General features: G+C 39.7%; 1 protein-coding gene across 3 annotated transcripts in view; it reads left to right on the top strand.

Moving 5' to 3' along the window:
- The window catches only part of LOC128684799 (USP6 N-terminal-like protein), a 118,906-nt gene that overhangs the window by 31,692 nt on the left and 67,269 nt on the right, over window positions 1-19,945 (top strand). For all 3 annotated transcript variants that reach the window (XM_070101069.1, XM_070101066.1, XM_070101076.1), the window contains 4 exons: window positions 7,688-7,823; window positions 11,039-11,182; window positions 12,080-12,240; window positions 14,303-14,454. In XM_070101069.1, the coding sequence (XP_069957170.1) occupies window positions 7,688-7,823; window positions 11,039-11,182; window positions 12,080-12,240; window positions 14,303-14,454 (593 nt within the window). The remainder of the gene's footprint in view (window positions 1-7,687; window positions 7,824-11,038; window positions 11,183-12,079; window positions 12,241-14,302; window positions 14,455-19,945) is intronic.

Raw genomic sequence — 19,945 nt, 5'->3', positions numbered from 1 at the left:
CTGCACATTTCCCTCAGACACTACATTTCCACTGCCTCGAGCCTTCTCCTTGTTGCAACATTCACCACCCATGCTTCACCCATATAAGAGCATTGGTACAGCTATACTCTCATACATTTCCTTCTTTTCCCCCAATGGATAACGTTCTTTGTTTCCACAGACTCCTCAGTGTGCCACTCGCCTTTTTTTTCCCTCATCAATTCTCTGATTCACCTCATCTTTCATAGACCCACCTGCTGACAAGTCCACTTCCAAATACAGTGGTCCCTTGATAATAGTCCAGCTCGATAGTCGTCCTTTTCGGAAATCGTTGCGTTATTTTGTCCAAACATTGGCTCGCAAATGGTCCATTGACTCGCTAATCGTCGTTTGTTTGGGACATGTACACATAACCTCGAGTTGCCTCACACTCCATTCCCAGCCAGTGTGCCATTGTTTATCAGTGAATGAGGATGATCCCACGAGTTCATACGATACATTTCATAATATTCCATTCGTTTTAGTGCTTGCAACTGCTAAATAAGTCGCCATGGCTCCAAAGAAACCTAGCGCCAGCCCTTTGGTAAAGAATGTGAGAAACACACACAATTTAAGAAAAACTTTGTAGAAAAATACGAAGGTGGTGGTGCTAGAGTGGAAGCAGTTGTGATAGTGGTTGATGGTGGTAGAAGGTGGTAGTAATGGTGGTAGCAGTTGTAATAGTGGTAGAAGGTGGTAGTGATGGTGGTAGCAGTTGTAATAGTAGTAGAAGGTGGTAGCAATGGTGGTAGCAGTTATAATAGTGGTAGAAGGTGGTAGTGATGGTGGTAGCAGTTGTAATAGTGGTAGAAAGTGGTAGCAATTGTGGTAGCAGTTGTAATAGTGGTAGAAGGTGGTAGTGATGGTGGTAGCAGTTGTAATAGTGGTAGAAGGTGATAGTGGTTGTGATGGTGGTAGAGGGTGCCTTCTTCAGTGATTCAGCAATTCTACTAACTCCTCCAATGTTGTTGGAGTTATATAGGGCTATAGAAAACACCACCGCCTCAGCTGCTGTTTCACCACCATTATGGATGGCTTATTCTCAGTGGCCCTTATACACCCAACAACAAACACAACACAACACCTCGTGACATACATAATGACTTACTTTATTCATTCTAGAGTATATTCCATGTTTCTATGTTATTAGTATGTGACCTCAGACACTTACTTGATCCTAAGAGATTTTTGGAGAGAACACTTCAGTATCCTCCATTACATAAGCCTTATAAGTAAGGCTTGGGAGGGAGTGACTACCAGGACTTTGAACTCTGCTTGGAGAAAATTGTGGCCAGATTGTGTCCACAAGAGGGATTTTGAAGGGTTTGTGGCTACCCTGATGAGCCTATGTCAGTTGTGAACTCTATTGTGGCATTGGGGAGTTCCATGGGGTTGGATGTAAGTTTGGAGGATGTGGAAGAGTTGGTGGAGGACCACAGGGAAGAGCTAACCACTGAGGAGCTGTAAGAGCTTCAGCAGGAACAGCAACAGATCACAGCTCAGAATATTGCTGCAGAGGAGGAGGAAGAGAGATGGAAGAAGGTGCCTCCTTCAGAAATTAAGGAGATTTTTGAAATGTGGGGTAGGATGGAAAGATTTATGGAGAAACATCACCCTGAGAAGGATGTTGCAAGCCATATTGGCAACTTGTACAGTGACAGAGTCTTGGCCCATTTTAGGGAAGCTTTAAAGAAATGCCGGAAACAGAGCTCTCTGGACAGTTTTTTTTGCAAGACAGGACTCTGTGACTCAAGCTGGTCCTAGTGGCATTAAGAAACAGAGAAGAGAAGTAACCCCAGAAAAGGACTTGGTAGTACCTGAGGTGTTGATGGAAGGGGATTCCCCTTCCAAACAGTAACTAATCCAGTCTTTCTCCTCCTCCAGTCTTCCATACACTAAGAAGAATCACCAATAAAGGTAAGTGTTATGCTGTTAATGTTTCATTCATGTCCCATTGTATTGTTTATATACTACATCTATATTTCATGTAAAAATTTTTTTGTTTTAATACTTCTGGGTGTCAGGAACGGATTAATTGTATTTACATTATTTCTTATGGGGAAAATTGATTCGAAAATCGTCTATTTCGATAATAGTCCCACTTCCAGGAATGCATTAAGGACGATAAACGAGGGACCACTGTATCTGAATACATTCACTACCTCCTTACTCCCTGCCTCCAATCTATTATCTAGTCTTTCATTACCTAAATTTTTTGTTATCCTCATCACCTGTGTTCACTTTTAACCCCTAAACAGTCCAAACGTGTATATATACGTTTTTACCACTAGCGCCCCAAACGTATATATACGTTTTAATTTTCCTGCCTCCAAATTTGGCACGATTGGCCTGAGATACCTGGTCAGCATATAATGCGTCTTAACACTCAGTGTGCACCATATTAAAAAAATATGGGACCTCTTAATACCTTGTGGGAGCGCCAGTTAAATTGAGCGCCAGCTCAAGCAAACAGTGCGGCAAACACCAAGGATTCACTGATGTAATGTCATATTAACACTTCCCTTTTAAGAAGAAAGTAATGTTAACCCCAAGTTTAGGGTCTCTCTATCTCTGTCTATCTGTCTCTCTTTCTCTTTTTATATGCCTCACAGGTACACACAAATACAATTATACATAGTGTAAATTACCTAGGATAACCTAAAAAATCCGAAGTGCTATACTGTGTTTGTAGTTATAATGCATTAATGAATACCTGTTGGTTCACAGTGGCTCTCTCTGAGAGACAAACAAGCAGAGAGATGGAAAAAGACAAACAGACAGAGAGACAGATAGTCAGAGACGGAGATACGAGCTCATCAAATGTCATCCCTTATCACTGCACCCTCGCTGGTGCCCATCAAATGTCATCCCATATCTCATCACTGCCCTCCCGATGCTTGTCACATTGCTTCAAGGGAGCTTCTTCCTTCTTCCTTATTCCTTCTTCCTCCTCCTCCTCCTCCTCCTCCTCCTCCTCCTCCTCCTTCCTTTTTCCTTCTTCTATACTCCCGTGTATCCAAAACATTGCTGGGACCTATAAATACTTTGTATATGTATTCCTGGACAATAGTAAATGACCAAGGCAGGTGTAAATGTCCACCTGTGAATGTGTTTGTGACAATTTGAGTACAATTTCAGTACCTAATATTAGTGTCAGAACAAAGATTGGTAATGAAATGCCAAGAACAAAGATTGATTATGAAATGCCAAGAAATACAATAAATTGTAGTTATCAGAACATAAAAATTATATAAAATATAAAAATGAGAAAAATTGGTATATCGGCAACACTTCCTCAAGCTGCAGGACTCAATGTTGCCGTCAGGTGAGCATTAAATGCCAACTTTGCAGCTTCATATCTTAGTAGTACTGACCCTAATTTTTTTATTTTAATCTATTTCAATAAAAGAAAAGATTTTTTTACTTTCAAAATATTTGGGGCACTGGGGGAGAGAACGTATATATGCATTTGGACTGTTTAGAGGTTATCTTTTTTCTTTTCACCCTTTCAGGGTCAGCAGGCCCTCTCCTAAACTTGTTCTCAGGGTCAGAAAATTTTTGAAAAAAAAAAAAAAAAAAAATTTATGAAATGATAGAGAATCTTTTCCCGATCATAATGACACCAACAGTATGAAATTTGATGGAAAACTTAAGGAATTATGCTCTCGCAAAGTTAGCGGTCGCGACGATGTTTACGCATCAACAATTTCACCCACTTTGGGCCCTATTTTCAGCCAATTCCAATGTACCAGTCGACAAAAATCATAACTATTTCGCTAGAACTCCATTTTTTCTATCAAATGAGTACAAGAAACCACCCATTTACCGATTTCAACTATCCAATAAAGTGGTCCGAAATTGGCAATTTTGCCAATTTCACACAAATTTCAAAAGATGCCAATTTCCAAATAGGGTCCAGAATAAACAAGAGAGACATTCCTGGCACTAAAATAACATTTCCTCTGTTCAATAGTCACATCCCCAGGCCTCTGTTACATTTCTTTTGCTTTCCACTTTGAATTTTTATTCTCACAAAAAAATAGAAGATTTACAGTTATGCAGACTACTGTATTAGTGTAGAAATGGTTTAAATAATATCAGCACACTTGTGAAAGAATATTAGACTCGCCAGTTGACATGTATTGGACGCATGGCATTATTTATTTACTTTTGACCTTTTACAAAAATCATACATTTCTGCTACTTTGAGCTCAATTTCAAGTTACTTTTCATGGTGAAACCAATAAAAGTCATCTCAATTTCCGTAATATGTCTTCCATTCTGTAAAATGAGACCAGGAAAACTAGAATACAACCATAAATAGCATATGAAAATACACTGCAAAGTCGCTGTTTTAAACCAAAAACACGGTCGGAGTTTTTTTTTTTCTCATTATGCACTGTGTGCTGCAGGATTTTTTTTATACTGTGCACACTGACCACATAGACCCATTCTTTCATATGTAGCCCCGCCAGCTTTCTCTCGCTACATTTGAAGGTGCTAGAGCTTACGCGTGCTAGTACAGCACCAACCCTGGCGTGCAAGCCATACTGGTACAGCACCAACCCTGAGAGGGTTAAGTACCCTACCAGACTCGTCCACCAACTTCTGCAACTTCTCCTTTGAATCACTGAAAAGCGCAATGTCATCAGCAAAAAGCAACTGCGACAACTCCCACTTTGTGTTAGAGTCTTTGTCATTTAATCTCACGCCTCTTGCCAGCACTCAAGCATTCACTTCTCTTACAACCCTGTCTGTAAATATATTGAACAACCATGGTGACATCACACATCCCTGTCAAAGGCCTACTTTTACTGGGAAATAATCTCCCTCTCTCCTACATACTCTAACCTGAGCCTCATTATCCTCATAAAAACTTTTCACTGCTTTCATTAACCTACCTCCTATTCCATACATATGCAACATCTGCCTCATTGCATCCCTATCCACCCTATCATATGCTTTTTCCAAATCCATAAATGCCACGAAAATCTCTTTACTCTTATCTAAATACTGTTAACTTATATGTTTCACTGTAAACACTTAGTCTACATAGCCCCTACACTTCCTAAAGCCTTCTTGTTAATCTGCGATCCTGCTCTCCATCTTACTATTAATTCTTTCAATAATAACTACCATACACTTCACCAGGTATACTCAACAGGCTTATTTCCCTATAATTTTTACACTCTTTTGTCTCCTTTGCTTTTATACAGAGGTACTATGCACACTCTGCCAATCCCTAGGTACCTTACCCTCTTCCATACAATTATTAAATAAAAGCACTGACCACCCCAAAACTATATCTCCACCTGCTTTTAACATTTCTGTCTTTATCCGATGAATCCCTGCTGCTTTACCCCTATTTCATTCTACCCACTGCCTCACACACTTCCTCCACACTCACAACTGTCTCTTCCTCACTCCCTGCCCAATACATGAAATCACAGCTTCTCTATCTTCATCAACGATCACCAATTCCTCAAAATATTCCCCCCATCTTCCCGATACCTCTAACTCTCCATCTAATAACTCTCCTCTCCTATTTTTAACTGTCATATCAATTCATTCCCTAGGTCTCAACTTATTCATCTCACTCCAAAACTTTTTCTTATTCTCAACAAAATTTGTTGATAATATCTCATCCACTCTAGGTAGTTGGTTGGCAGACAGCAACCGCCCAGGGAGGTACTACCGTCCTGCCAAGTGAGTGTAAAACTGAAGCCTGTAATTGTTTTACACGATGGTAGGATTGCTGGTGTCTTTTTTTTTCTGTCCTGTACACATGCAAGATTTCAGGTACGTCTTGCTACTTCTACTTACACTTAGGTCACACTACACATACATGTACAAACATATATATACTTGCCCCTTTGGGTTTTCTTCTATTTTCTTTCTAGTTCTTGTTCTTGTTTATTTCCTCTTACCTCCATGGGGAAGTGGAACAGAATTCTTCCTCCTTAAGCCATACGTGTTGTAAGAGGCGACTAAAATGCCAGGAGCAAGGGGCTAGTAACCCCTTCTGTATATATTACTAAATGTAAAAGGAGAAACTTTCATTTTTTCCTTTTGGGCCACCCTGCCTCGGTGGGATACGCCCGGTGTGTTGAAAGAAAGAAAGAAAGAAAGAAAGATCTCCTCCACTCTCTCATATTCTCTCCTAAAATTAACATTCCTTCACCACTCTCTTAACCTCTCTCTTTCTCTCCATATACTCCTCCCTCTTTGTATCACTTCTACTTTGTAAAAACCTCTCATATGCTAACTTCTCTCTTACTACTCTCTTTACCTCATCATTCCACCATTTGCTCTTCTTCCCTCCCGCACCCACTTTCCTGTAACCACAAACTTCTGATGAACACTCCACCACTAAATTCTTAAATCTACCCTATACCTCTTCAGGCTCATTGCCTATACTCTCACTAGACCATCTTTCTTCCAATACAGTGGACCCCCGGTATTCGATGGCATCGGTATTCGATAAATCCGGTATTCGATGCATTTTAATGCAAAAATTTTGCCTCTGTATCCGATTGAAAACCCGGTATTCGATACAATTCGTATGAGACGTGTCCACGTGTGGCCTGAACTGCCCTATGTGTGCCAGTGTTTACAAGCCAGCCAGTGTGTGCGCATCTAAGGATACATTCAGTACATTCTATATTATCACTGTTTTTGGTGCTTGTTTCTGCAAAATAAGTCACCATGGGCCCCAAGAAAGCTTCTAGTACCAATCCTGTGGTAAAAAGGGTGAGAATTAGTACTATGGAAATTAAGAAAGATTTTGAAAGGTTTGGGGCTAACCCTGAGAAGCCTATGCCAATTGTGGAATCCATTGTGCCTACTTCAAAAATTTAGGAAATGTGTGCACAGTGGGTTGAACTGCAAACCTTTATGGATGAAAATCACCCTAACACAGCTATTGCAAGCCGTGCTGGTGACTATTACAATGACAATGTTGTGGCCCATTTTAGACAAATCGTAAAGGAACGGGAGGTACAGAGCTCTGTGGACAGATTTGTTGTGCGACCGAGGTCCAGTGACTCTCAAGCTGGTCCTAGTGGCATTAAAAGAAGAAGGGAAGTAACCCCGGGAAAGGACTTGCTACCTCAAGTCCTAATGGAAGGGGATTCCCCTTCTAAACACTAGCACCATCCACACTCTCCCCTCCTCCCATCCCATCAATCATCACCAGATCTTCAGTAAAGGTAAGTGTCATGTAACTGTGCATGTCTTCTTCAGTTTGTGTGTATTAAAATTAATATTTCATGTGGTAAAAAATTTTTTTTTCATGCTTTTGGGTGTCTTGCACGTATTAATTTGATTTCCATTATTTCTTATGGGGAAAATTGATTCGCTTTTCGATATTTTTGGTATTCGATGAGCTCTCAGGAACGGATTAATATCGAATACCGTGGGTCCACTGTAGTTGTTTATATCTTACCCTAACTGCCTCCTCCTCTAGTTTATAAACCTTACCCCTCTCTTACTTGCTGATTCCATTCTCCTTGTATCCTATCTACCATTTACTCTCTCTTTAATATACTGTATGATAAAAATCATATCCTACCTCACAGTGTAATGAAATGTTTTAAGTTAACCAAGTTTTGCAGCCTATCTACTTGGGTTAATTTGTAAATTTATAATCATTGCCAAAATTTTTCCCCAGGAAATGAGGAGACTCGGATGCAAGTGGTCTACAGATGTGCGACAAATTGATTTGGATGTAAATAGAACTTACAGGGACCATACTATGTTTCGTAAAAGATATGATGAGAAGCAACAACAGCTTTTTCATGTTCTTGGTAAGGACTTAAAGTTATATATAGTCTATTACTAGCAGCACTAAGAGTAAAGAGGTTTGTTAATTATTTTTACTGTGTATTCTTCTTTTAAATTTATAAGCTAAATAATTTAATTAGAATGAAACCTCCAAAATTGCAGTGGTTATGTATCTACAGACCATGTTAGTGTGGAAAAATCTGCAGAAGCATTTTTGAACTCTCTAACAGAGACTTCTTGTGTTATTTTCAATGAATGTTTTTAATGTGCTGACTCTCCCTCACCGAAATAGGGTGATCCCTTCTCTCCCACAAAAAAAAAAAAAAAAAACGTTCACTATTATTCATTCAATCGCTGTCTTGCCAGAAGTGTGCTAACATCATAGTTCAGATGACCCTCCGAACTAAAACATCCCCACCCCTCTGTCAGGGTGCAGGCATGTGCTTACCACCTCCAGGAGTCAAGTCCAGCTAACTGGTTTTCCTGAATCCTTTCATAAATGTCATCTTGCTTATATTCCAACAACTTGTCAAGCCTTACATAAAACCACTTGTCTCTGCTCACTTCAGTCGATTATGCTAACACCAGCTTGATGGATGTTCAAGCCCTAGCTCTCAAAATTTTACCCCCCTCCTCCCATCCAGCCCTTCCTGGGAACACCCTTACCCCTCTCTCCTTTCACACTAGAATAATATACCCTCTTTATCGTCCTCTCCCTTTAAAATAATCACAGTAACCCTTCCTCGGCTCTCTGAATTATATATACCATTAGTGACTTGACACTCCATGCCTTTTAATTTCTACATTCTGAACCCTCTGCATAATATTCACTCCACACATTGCTCTCAAATATGACATCTCTACTGACATCTCACTGCAGTGTTTAAAGCCCATGCATCACACCCATACAGGTATAGGTACCACTATACTACCATACCACCCATAGTGGTATAGGTACCATTATACCTATACCTATAGATAAATTTCTTTCCACAGATGCCTCACATACCTTTTTCCCTTCATCTGTTCTATGGCTCACCTCCTCTTTCATAAATCTATCTGCTGATATGTTCATTCCCAATAATGTGAATACATCCACTTCCTCCATACTCCCTTAAACCTGACTTTTTGTTACCCCCTCATCACCTTTCTCTTTCCTCTGTTCACTTTTAATTTTCTACATCCTGCACCCTGCCTCGGTGGGAGACGCCTGACTTGTTGAAAAAAAAAAAAATACATAAATGCTAGGGTGTTCCGGAGAGAGGGAGGATTAAATTATGGGGAATCAAATACAAAATGGGAATTGACACAGTTACTTTTTGCTGATGATACTGTGCTTAAGGGAGATTCTAAAGAAAAATTGCAAAGGTTAGTGGACGAGTTTGGGAGTGTGTGTAAAGGTAGAAAGTTGAAAGTGAACATAGGAAAGAGTAAGGTGATGAGGGTATCAAATGATTTAGATAAAAAAAAACTGGATATCAAATTGGGGAGGAGTAGTATGGAAGAAGGAAATGTTTTCAGATATTTGGGAGTTGACGTGTCGGTGGATGGATTTATGAAGGATGAGGTTAATCATAGAATTGATGAGGGGAAAAAAGGCGAGTGGTGCGTTGAGGTATATGTGGAGACAAAATAGTTATCTATGGAGGCAAAGAAGGGAATGTATGAAAGTATAGTAGTACCAACACTGTTATATGGGTGTGAAGCTTGGGTTGTAAATGCTGCAGCAAGGAGGTGCTTGGAGGCAGTGGAGATGTCCTGTCTAAGGGCAATGTGTGGTGTAAATATTATGCAGAAAATTCGGAGTGTGGAAATTAGGAGAAGGTATTAGAAGTATTAGTCAGAGGGCTGAAGATGGGGTGTTGAGGTGGTTTGGTCATTTAGAGAGAATGGATCAAAGTAGAATGACATGGAGAGCATATAAATCTGTAGGGGAAGGAAGGAGGGGTAGGGGTCATTCTCGAAAAGGTTGGAGGGAGGGGGTAAGGGAGGTTTTGTGGGCGAGGGGCTTGGACTTCCAGCAAGCGTACGTGAACGTGTTCGATACGAGTGAATGGAGACGAATGGTATTAGGGTCCTGATGAGCTGTTGGAGTGTGAGCAAGGTAATATTTAGTGAAGGGATTCCTGGAAATTGGTTATTTTTATATAGCCAGACTTGAGTCCTGGAAATGGGAAGTACAATGCCTGCACTTTAAAGGAGGGGTTTAGGATATTGGCAGTTTGGAGGGATATGTTGTGTATCTTTATACATGTATATGCTTCTAAACTGTTGTATTCTGGGCACCTCTGCAAAAACAGTGATTATGTGTGAGTGAGGTGAAAGTGTTGAATGATGATGAAAGTATTTTCTTTTTGGTGATTTTCTTTCTTTTTGGGTCACCCTGCCTCGGTGAGAGACAGCCGACTTGTTAAAAAAAAAAAAATTTACATACCCTTCCAAGTTCATCCACCTATGTTTGTGATTTATCAACAGCATCTCACAAAAGTACTTTGCCATCAGTATAACAAAATTGAAACGACAGTGAATGCCATGTTGAAACTGGAACAACAGTGGCTGCCACGTGCGAAGAAAATTTTCTTGCTCGTCACCTTGGGCATATATGCCATAGTTTTCCCAGCCCTGATATATTGGCTAGGATTATAGGAAAGCATTCATCTTCTTATGAGGAGAAAGTGAAAGGACACAAAGAAAATGACCAGGGAGGACAAACTACAGGACATGCACTATAAGCCACTCTACCAAAAAATAATTATTTTTGTATGGTTGTACTGATTTTGCAACAATTATTTTAATATGCTGCTTTCAGTAATGTGTTGATTAGATTGGGATTTAGCAGAAATTCCACTTTGTGCCGTATAAACTCTTTTGTTTTTTTTTATAGGGTTGCAGGATGACCTGGAATTTAAGAGGGCATGTCCAGACAGCTATAGAGAACTTGCTTTTTGTTATACTCAGTGAAAGTGTTTTTTTTTTTTGTCGGGTCACCCAATCTCAGTAGGAGATGGCCAGAATGCTAAAAAAAGGGTCTCACTAGGAGGAACTCAGTCGGTTTGGCAGGAGTAATGCATTAGAAAGAGGGAACTTGGTTAGTAAATAAATTTCTTATAAATTTTTAAAGTCATATTTGCCAATTGTCTCTATTTCTGCCTTGATGTTGCACTTCTGTTTTGTAGTTGTACTTCTTAAGTTACATAAAACCTTCAATAATATGATTTTAATATAATTTTTTCTTCAGTTGCATACTCTATGTACAACCAAGAAGTGGGCTATTGCCAGGGAATGTCCCAGATTGCTGCTTTGTTACTTATGTACCTGAATGAAGAGGATGCTTTCTGGGCACTTTCAGCCCTCATGTCCTCACCTAAATATGCTATGCACGGTAAGTTTTTTAGGCTTGGAAATAATCTGACATTAAAAAGTGTTTAATTTTAATTGACATTTTCAAATTAATTGTCACTGCCTAGTAGCAGATTACTGTGTGTGATATCCATTCTCAGTATGCAATAAGTTCATTGCACAAAATGTATTGAATAATGTGTGGATGAACTGATTTAGCTTAGTATACCTGCCATGGGCATAGAATGTATCTACTGCATAAAAACAAACACATGTATGTAACTTTACATTGAAAGTCCAGGTACAGTATTACACAGTATTAGTACTGTAACCCATGATAGCCTGCAATTTCTTCTTCTTTCAACAAACCGGCCGTATCCCACCGAGGCAGGGTGGCCCAAAAAGAAAAACAAAAGTTTCTCTTTTTAAATTTAGTAATTTATACAGGCGAAGGGGTTACTAGCCCCTTGCTCCCGGCATTTTAGTTGCCTCCTACAACACGCATGACTTACGGAGGAAGAATTCTGTTCCACTTCCCCATGGAGGTAAGAGGAAATAAACAAGAAGAAAAACTAGAAAGAAAATAGAAGAAAACCCAGAGGGGTGTGTATATATGTGCTTGTACATGTATGTGTAGTGTGACCTAAGTGTAAGTAGAAGTAACAAGACGTACCTGAAATCTTGCATGTTCATGAAACAGAAAAAGGACACCAGCAATCCTACCATCATGTAAAACAATTACAGGCTTTTGTTTTACACTCACTTGGCAGGACGGTAGTACCTCCCTGGGCAGTTGCTGTCTACCAACCTACTACCTATAACCTACAATTTAGAAGTAGTAATTAAACATGTTCAAAATAATATTGTCATTATTCTTGTTGTATTTTGAAACCATTGTATATCATTGCAGTATATTTCATTAATATTTTTATCCTTTCAGGCTTCTTCATACCTGGCTTTCCAAAACTTTTGAGATATCAGCAGCACCATGACAAAATACTCGAAAAATTTCTTCCAAAGCTCAAAAAGCACTTGGAGAGGAATTGTATAGACTCTGGGCTCTATACTCTCAAGTGGTTCTTTCAATGTTTTCTTGATAGGGTGGGTATGTTTCAAAATATATGATTAGCTTGTATGTACTGTAACATGAAAAAAATAATTGCACACGTGAATCCTCTCATGCACATACACACAAACTGGTATGCACTATGAAGATAGGGTGAAGGAATACACTATAAAGATAGGTTGAAGGAATGCACTGTGAAGATAGATTGAAGGAATGCACTATGAAGATAGGTTGAAGGAATACACTATAAAGATAGGTTGAAGGAATGCACTTTGAAGATAGGTTGAAGGACTGCACTATGAATATAGGTTGAAGGAATGCAATATGAATATAGATTGAAGGAATGCATTATGAAGATAGGTTGAAGGAGTGCACTGTGAAGATAGGTTGAAGGAGTGCACTATGAAGATAGGTTGAAGGAATGCAGTATGAAGATAGGTTGAAGGAATACACTCAAGATAGGTTGAAGGAGTGCACTATGAAGATAGGTTGAAGGAATGCAGTATGAAGATAGGTTGAAGGAATGCACGATGAAGATAGGTTGAAGGAGTGCACTATGTAGATAGGTTGTAGGAATGCACTATGAAGATAAGTTTAAGGAGTGCACTATGAAGATAGGTTGAAGGAATGCACTACGAAGATAGGTTGAGGGAACTGAACCTGACTGCCTCAGCAGAGAGGAGGACAAGGAAAGGCAAGATGGCAAAATTCTAAGAGAAATTGATATGCCAGATAGGGATGGACTATCTGAAATGAGAGGACTTGGACGAAAGAGAGACAGGTGGAACCTGGAAACAGATGAGCCAAAGGGATGTAAGGAAGTACTGTACTTTAATTTTAGCCTCAGGGTGGTTGAAAAGTTTGATGACTTGGATGAGGCAATAGTGGAGGTAACCATAATACAGTGGTGACCCGCTTATATGGTAGGTTTGGTTCCCAACTCCCTCTGAAAATCACCAAAAAAATGGAAGATAGCCTTTTTTCACTTTCAAATGCATATAAAAGCCTGATGAAAAGCAGAATGTTGTAAAACTGGGCCCTACTGTACTGTATACAGTTTCAAGAGCTAAGACTTGGCTACTGCAGTTGAAAATAGGCAAGTTCAAAAATATGAGTACACACACGTACACACAAAACTAAAATGGAAACTACAAAAATCAGTGGGAATAAAAGACAAATTATATTTGATAAGAGTTTAATATTTAAAGGAAGAATGTAAACAATGATACAAGGTAAAGTATCCTCTTTTGGGTGCCATGATTTCGTACTTTCCCTGTTTTAGTGAAAGTATAGACTACTTTCCAGAGGGAATAAAAATTATGCAAGAAAGTTTATGGATAATGTGAAAAACTCTTTGCAAGATAAATAAAACTATCTGTGCAGGAAGGCCTGAATAGATAAAGTGGTATTGATGGATGATGAAACCTAAAGTGGATAAGCCCAAATAGATATGGGAGAAAGAATACAGATTTCATTATAAAATTTTTAAGACTTCAATCTGTGGCAAAAAAATTGTCATTGTGTGTGTGTGTGAGCATGTCTGATTGTAGTGAGTGGAGACAAGTGGTGTTCAGGATTTGATATGTTGTTAAAGTGCATGGAAGGAAACATTTATGAAGGGATTTGGGGAAATAAGTTAGCTGGATGTGGGAAGTAGAGTGCCTGCACTCTGAAGCATGGGTGAGGATGGCAGGGTCCAAGAGTGAGAACTAATGTCCCACAAAAGTGGTTGAGTGAACATCTAAATTTATTTTTAAATAAAAATGATGTGTGTAAATCTGCCATAGACCCTTTATGGGGTGCCTTCATACTGGTGTGAAGGGATCTTGATCCAAGGCACTGAAGTTCACTCTCATTTCTTTGATCAAACTTTAGTGCCTTCCATTCCCCAGATGCTGCATGATCTTTTTAGGTTCATTACTTTCCCATGGATATAGGGAAACTGGACACAACAAAATAGAACTCTGTCTGGGAAACCACCATTAGATAATTACAGTGATTTTGGTTATATGCCTAAAAAGAAGTGAAATAATGAGTTAAACAGATAAAGAAAAATATGTGATTGTATGCTAATGCATATTTTCAACTTGTTTCCAGGTTCCGTTCACATTAACTTTGCGACTATGGGATGTCTTTTTGATGGAAGGAGAACGCCTCCTGATTGCCTTCGCCTACACTATCCTCAAGCTGCATCGCCGACAAATTGCCCGCCTGGACATGGACCAGATTTTAGATTATCTGCAGAAAAAGTTAGTAGAACAATAAGCACATTGAGCTTCTTTTTCTAGATTATTCCTTCTTATACCTGTTTGGACATTCTTTGTATTTTGAGGACTTGTGGATATTTTGTGACTAGTGGATACAGAGGCCTACTACTGACAGTATTGAAGACAGCACTGGTGCAGTACGAGCTTTTATTGTGAGCTTTTATTTTGATAAGTGTGTCACTTTTTTGTGAAGCTGTGACTTCATTAGCTCTGCACATCATAGCATTGTCACTAAAGCTTTGCAAATGTGTTCTTTTCATCTAGGTTCAGTATTTTAATATATAGAAAAAATGTGTAAAAAATTATTGGAACTAGGAAATATGATATATTTAAATACTTTTACTGCTTATAACATGTTTTCTGCAGTTGGAAAGCAAACTTCATTCATAAATTGGTACTCTATAATTTGTATGCTATACAATTTACCAAAATTGGTACATGTGTTTTTGTCTAAATTACCTTGCCCAAATGATATCAGATTTGGTATTAATGAATTGAACCTAAACTTCCATACAATACTTAATACAGTATACTGCTGATAAAATGAGTAACTTCTGAGTGGCAAACACCCTTGGTGTTTGTTACTCAGTATTTATATTTTTAAGCATGTATGAGATGGGGGATATGGATCACCCTATGAAGGGTTGGAAGGAGGGAATGAAGGAGGTTTTGAGTTTTGGGGGGCTTGAACATCAAATTAATTTTTTTTTTAATAAACCGGCTGTATCCCACCGAAGCAGGGTGGTCCTAAAAAAAAAAAATAAAAGTTTATCTTTTTAACTTCAGTAATGTAAGCAGGAGAAGGGGTTACTAGCCCCTTGCTCCCAGCATATTAGTCGCCTCTCAGGGCATGCATGGCTTATGGAGTAAGAATTCTGTTTCACTTCCCCATGGAGATAAGAGGAAATAAACAAGAACAAGAACTAGCAAGAAAATAGAAGAAAACCCAGAGGGGTGTGTGTATATATACGTATAGGCTTGTACATACATGGGTAGTGTGACCTAAGTGTAAGTAGAAGTAGCAAGATGTACCTGAAATCTTGCATGTTTATGAGACAGAAAAAAGACACCAGAAATCCTACCATCTTGTAAAACAATTACAGGCTTCCGTTTTACACTCAGTTGGTAGGATGGCAGTACCTCCCTAGGTGGTTGCTGTCTTCCAACCTACTACCTAGGAAATGGGTATGTATGGGTGTTAAATCTGAGTGAGTGCAGATAAGTGGTTTTTGAGATTTGATGTGCTGCTGGAGTGTAAGGTAATACAGTGGACCCCCGGTTAACGAACTTTTTTCATTCCAGTAGTATGTTCAGGTGCCAGTACTGACCGAATTTTTTCCCATAAAGAATATTGTGAAGTAGATTAGTCCATTTCAGACCCCCAAACATACACGTACAAACGCACTTACATAAATACACTTACATAATTGGTCGCATTTGGAGGTGATCGTTAAGCGGGGGTCCACTGTATTAGTTTATGAAAGGGATTCATAAAAACTGGTTAGCCAGACTTGAGTTGTGGAGGTGGGAATTACAGTGCTTGCTACTCTGGAGGAGAGGTGAGGATGCTGCAGTTCACAGTTCATTGACTTGTGATGGCCTGTACTTCTAGCAAGACAGCTGTTAAGTGAATGATGTGAATGTGCTTCTTTCTTGGGTCACCCTGCCTCTGTTGAAGATGGCTAATGCAGTTCCAGAGGAAGTGTAGCAAGTTTTTCCAACACAGTATTTTTATAGTGATTGCCCTAAAGCCCTCAGCTTACCTAATACAGTAGGGACCCGCTTTACGGCATTTCGCCTTACGGCGTTCCCCTAATACGGCGATGTCAAATTACGACCAAAATTTGCTATACGGCAAGCAGTCTTTCAAATACGGCGCCCCCTACCCGGTTTGTTTACATTCTCCGTGACCACATCTATTATGTCAGGAAACTTTCCAGAATTTCAAGTGTTTTAAAGTTACTGCGTATTTTATATGTACTCTGATAATTATACTTATGTGTACCTGTACCTAAATATACTTACACACTGTGCTGGTGTGCAGGTACACATTAAAATCGCTAAGTCTCTCTCTACTCATGATGCCAATACTACGTAATAATAATCACTCTTGGGCACACTAAATGTCTTATTTTACATTAATACAGTGGACCCCCGCATAGCGATATTAATCCGTGCAAGAGAGCTCATTGTTATGCGAAATTATCGTTATGCGAATGAATTTTCCCCATAAGAAATAATGGAAATCAAATTTATCCATGCAAGACACCCCAAAGTATGAAAAAAAAAATTTTACCACATGAAATATTAATTTTAATACACACAAACTGAAAAAGGCATGCACAATTACATGACACTTACTTTTATTGAAGATCTGGTGATGATTGATGGGATGGGAGGAGGAGAGAGTGTTAGTGTTTAGAAGGGGAATCCCCTTCCATTAAGACTTGAGGTGTCAAGTCCTTTTCTGGGGTTACTTCCCTTCTTCTTTTAATGCCACTAGGACCAGCTTCAGAGTCACTGGAGTTCTGTCGCACAACATATCTGTCCATAGTGGCCTGTACCTCTCGTTCCTTTATGACTTCCCTAAAGTGTTTCACAACATTGTCAGTGTAATAGTCACCAGCACGGCTTGCAATAGCTGTGTGAGGGTGATTTTCATCCATAAAGGTTTGCACTTTCAGCCACATTGCACAGATTTCCTTAATCTTTGTAGTAGGCAATTTCTTCAATTTCTCTCTCCCCTCCTTCGAACCAGTTTCCTCAGGTCTGGCCTCTTGCTGTTGAAGTTGATCTATCAGCTCATCTGTGGTTAGTTCTTCATTGTCCTCCTCCACCAACTCTTCCACATCATCCCCACTAACCTCCAACCCCAAGGACTTTCCCAATGCCATAATGAATTCCTCAACTGGCATAGGATTGTCAGGGTTAGCCTCAAACCCTTCAAAATCCCTTTTGTCTACACATTCTGGCCACAGTTTCTTCCAAGCAGAGTTCAAGGTCCTCTTAGTCACTCCCTCCCAAGCCTTACCTATAAGGTTTACACAATTGAGGATATTAAAGTGATCTCTCCAAAAGTCTCTTAGAGTCAGTTGAGTTTCTGAGGTCACTACAAAGCACCTTTCAAACAGAGCTTTTGTGTACAGTTTTTTGAAGTTTGCAATAACCTGCTGGTCCATGGGCTGCAGGAGAGGAGTGGTATTAGGAGGCAAAAACTTCACCTTAATGAATTTCATGTCCCCATAAAGTCGCTCTGCCACGTCTGTAGGATGACCAGGGGCATTGTCTAACACCAGGAGGCACTTAAGTTCTAATTTCTTTTCAGTTAGGTAATCTTTCACATTGGGAGCAAATGCATGGTGTAACCAGTCATAGAAAAAGTCCCTAGTGACCCATGCCTTACTGTTTGCCCTCCACAGCACACACAAATTTTCCTTGAGGACATTCTTTTGCCTGAACGGTCTGGGAGTTTCAGAGTGATACACTAATAAAGGCTTCACTTTGCAATCACCAGTAGCATTGGAACACATCAACAGAGTAAGCCTGTCTTTCATAGGCTTATGTCCTGGGAGTGCCTTTTCCTCCTCAGTAATGTAGGTCCTGCTTGGCATTTTCTTCCAAAACAGGCCTGTTTCATCACAATTAAACACTTGTTCAGGTTTCAGTCCTTCAGTTTCTATGTACTCCTTGAATTCCTGCACATATTTTTCAGCTGCTTTGTGGTCCGAACTGGCAGCCTCACCATGCCTTATCACACTGTGTATGCCACTACGCTTCTTAAATCTCTCAAACCAACCTTTGCTGGCCTTAAATTCACTCACATCATCACTAGTTGCAGGCATTTTTTTAATTAAATCCTCATGCAACTTCCTAGCCTTTTCACTTATGATCACTTGAGAGATGCTATCTCCTGCTATCTGTTTTTCATTTATCCACACCAATAACAGTCTCTCAACATCTTCCATCACTTGCGATCTCTGTTTCGAAAACACAGTTAAACCTTTGGCAAGAACAGCTTCCTTGATTGCCTTTTTGTTGCCCACAATAGTAGCGATGGTTGATTGGGGTTTACTATACAACCTGGCCAGCTCGGAGACACGCACTCCACTTTCATACTTATCAATGATCTCTTTCTTCATCTCTATAGTAATTCTCACCCTTATTCCTGTAGGGTTGGCACTAGAAGCTTTCTTGGGGCCCATGGTCACTTATTTTGCAGATAAAATCACCAGAAACACTGTAATAATACGAAATGTTCCGATTGTATGCTTGGATGTTACCGCGGAGGCTGGCTGGTAAACAATGCCACCGGCGGAACATGTGAGGCTGGCTAAGGGCGCACATTAGACGCGTCTCGGACGAACAGCGTTGAGCGGGTTTTTTAGCGGTATGCGAGGCAAAATCTTGGCGATAAAATGTAGCGGTATGCGGATTTAACGTTATGTGATGCCAACGGTATGCGGGGGTCCACTGTATAGGCATTTTCATTAATCCATCTATGATATTTTTCTCAAAATTATATATGAAACCCATTACATAGCATGTAAACATGATACATACACTCACAGAATAAAAATTGACGTAAATATGAGATTTGTTTACAAAGCAGCTGTGTAAGTAGTGCCGGAAGAATTATGTTTTCTGTAGTCAAACTGGGGGATAACTGTAGAAAAATATTCTTTTCATATGCCTTTACTCTGTACAGTGGTCCCTCGATAATCGTAGTTCTCGAGAGTTGTAGATTTCGGAAATCATAGCGATATTTTCGTGTAAACATGGGCTCGCTAATCGTAGATTGACTCGCGAATAGTAGGTCGTCTGGGACGCATACGCATGGTGTGAGCTGGGGTGGCCTCCCTACCCAGCCAGTCTGGCATTGTTTACCAGTGATCGAAGGTCCCCTCATGTGCTCCTACGAAATATTTCATAATATTCCACTCATTTTAGTGCTTGCAAGTACTAAATAAGCTACCATGGCTCCAAAGAAAGCTCCTAGTGCCAAGCCTTTGGTAAAGAAGGTGAGAAATACGATTGAATTTTAAGAAAAACATCATTGAACAATATGAAAGTGGCTTAAGTGCGGCCGAACTGGCCAGGATGTATAACAAACCCTACACAACCATATGTTCCATCGTGGCCAAGAAAAAGGAAATCAAGGATGCTGTTGTTGCAAAGGGGGTAAATTTTTTTTTTTTTTTTTTTTATCATCACACTGGCCGATTCCCACCAAGGCAGGGTGGCCCGAAAAAGAAAAACTTTCACCATCATTCACTCCATCACTGTCTTGCCAGAAGGGTGCTTTACACTACAGTTTTTAAACTGCAACATTAACACCCCTCCTTCAGAGTGCAGGCACTGTACTTCCCATCTCCAGGACTCAAGTCCGGCCTGCCGGTTTCCCTGAACCCCTTCATAAATGTTACTTTGCTCACACTCCAACAGCACGTCAAGTATTAAAAACCATTTGTCTCCA

Source organism: Cherax quadricarinatus, chromosome 5 (genome assembly GCF_038502225.1).
Source record: "Cherax quadricarinatus isolate ZL_2023a chromosome 5, ASM3850222v1, whole genome shotgun sequence".
NCBI classification, from domain to species: Eukaryota; Metazoa; Arthropoda; class Malacostraca; order Decapoda; family Parastacidae; genus Cherax; species Cherax quadricarinatus.
The sequence above is the reverse complement of the archived record's forward strand: the minus strand, read 5'-3'. Positions and strand labels throughout refer to the sequence as shown.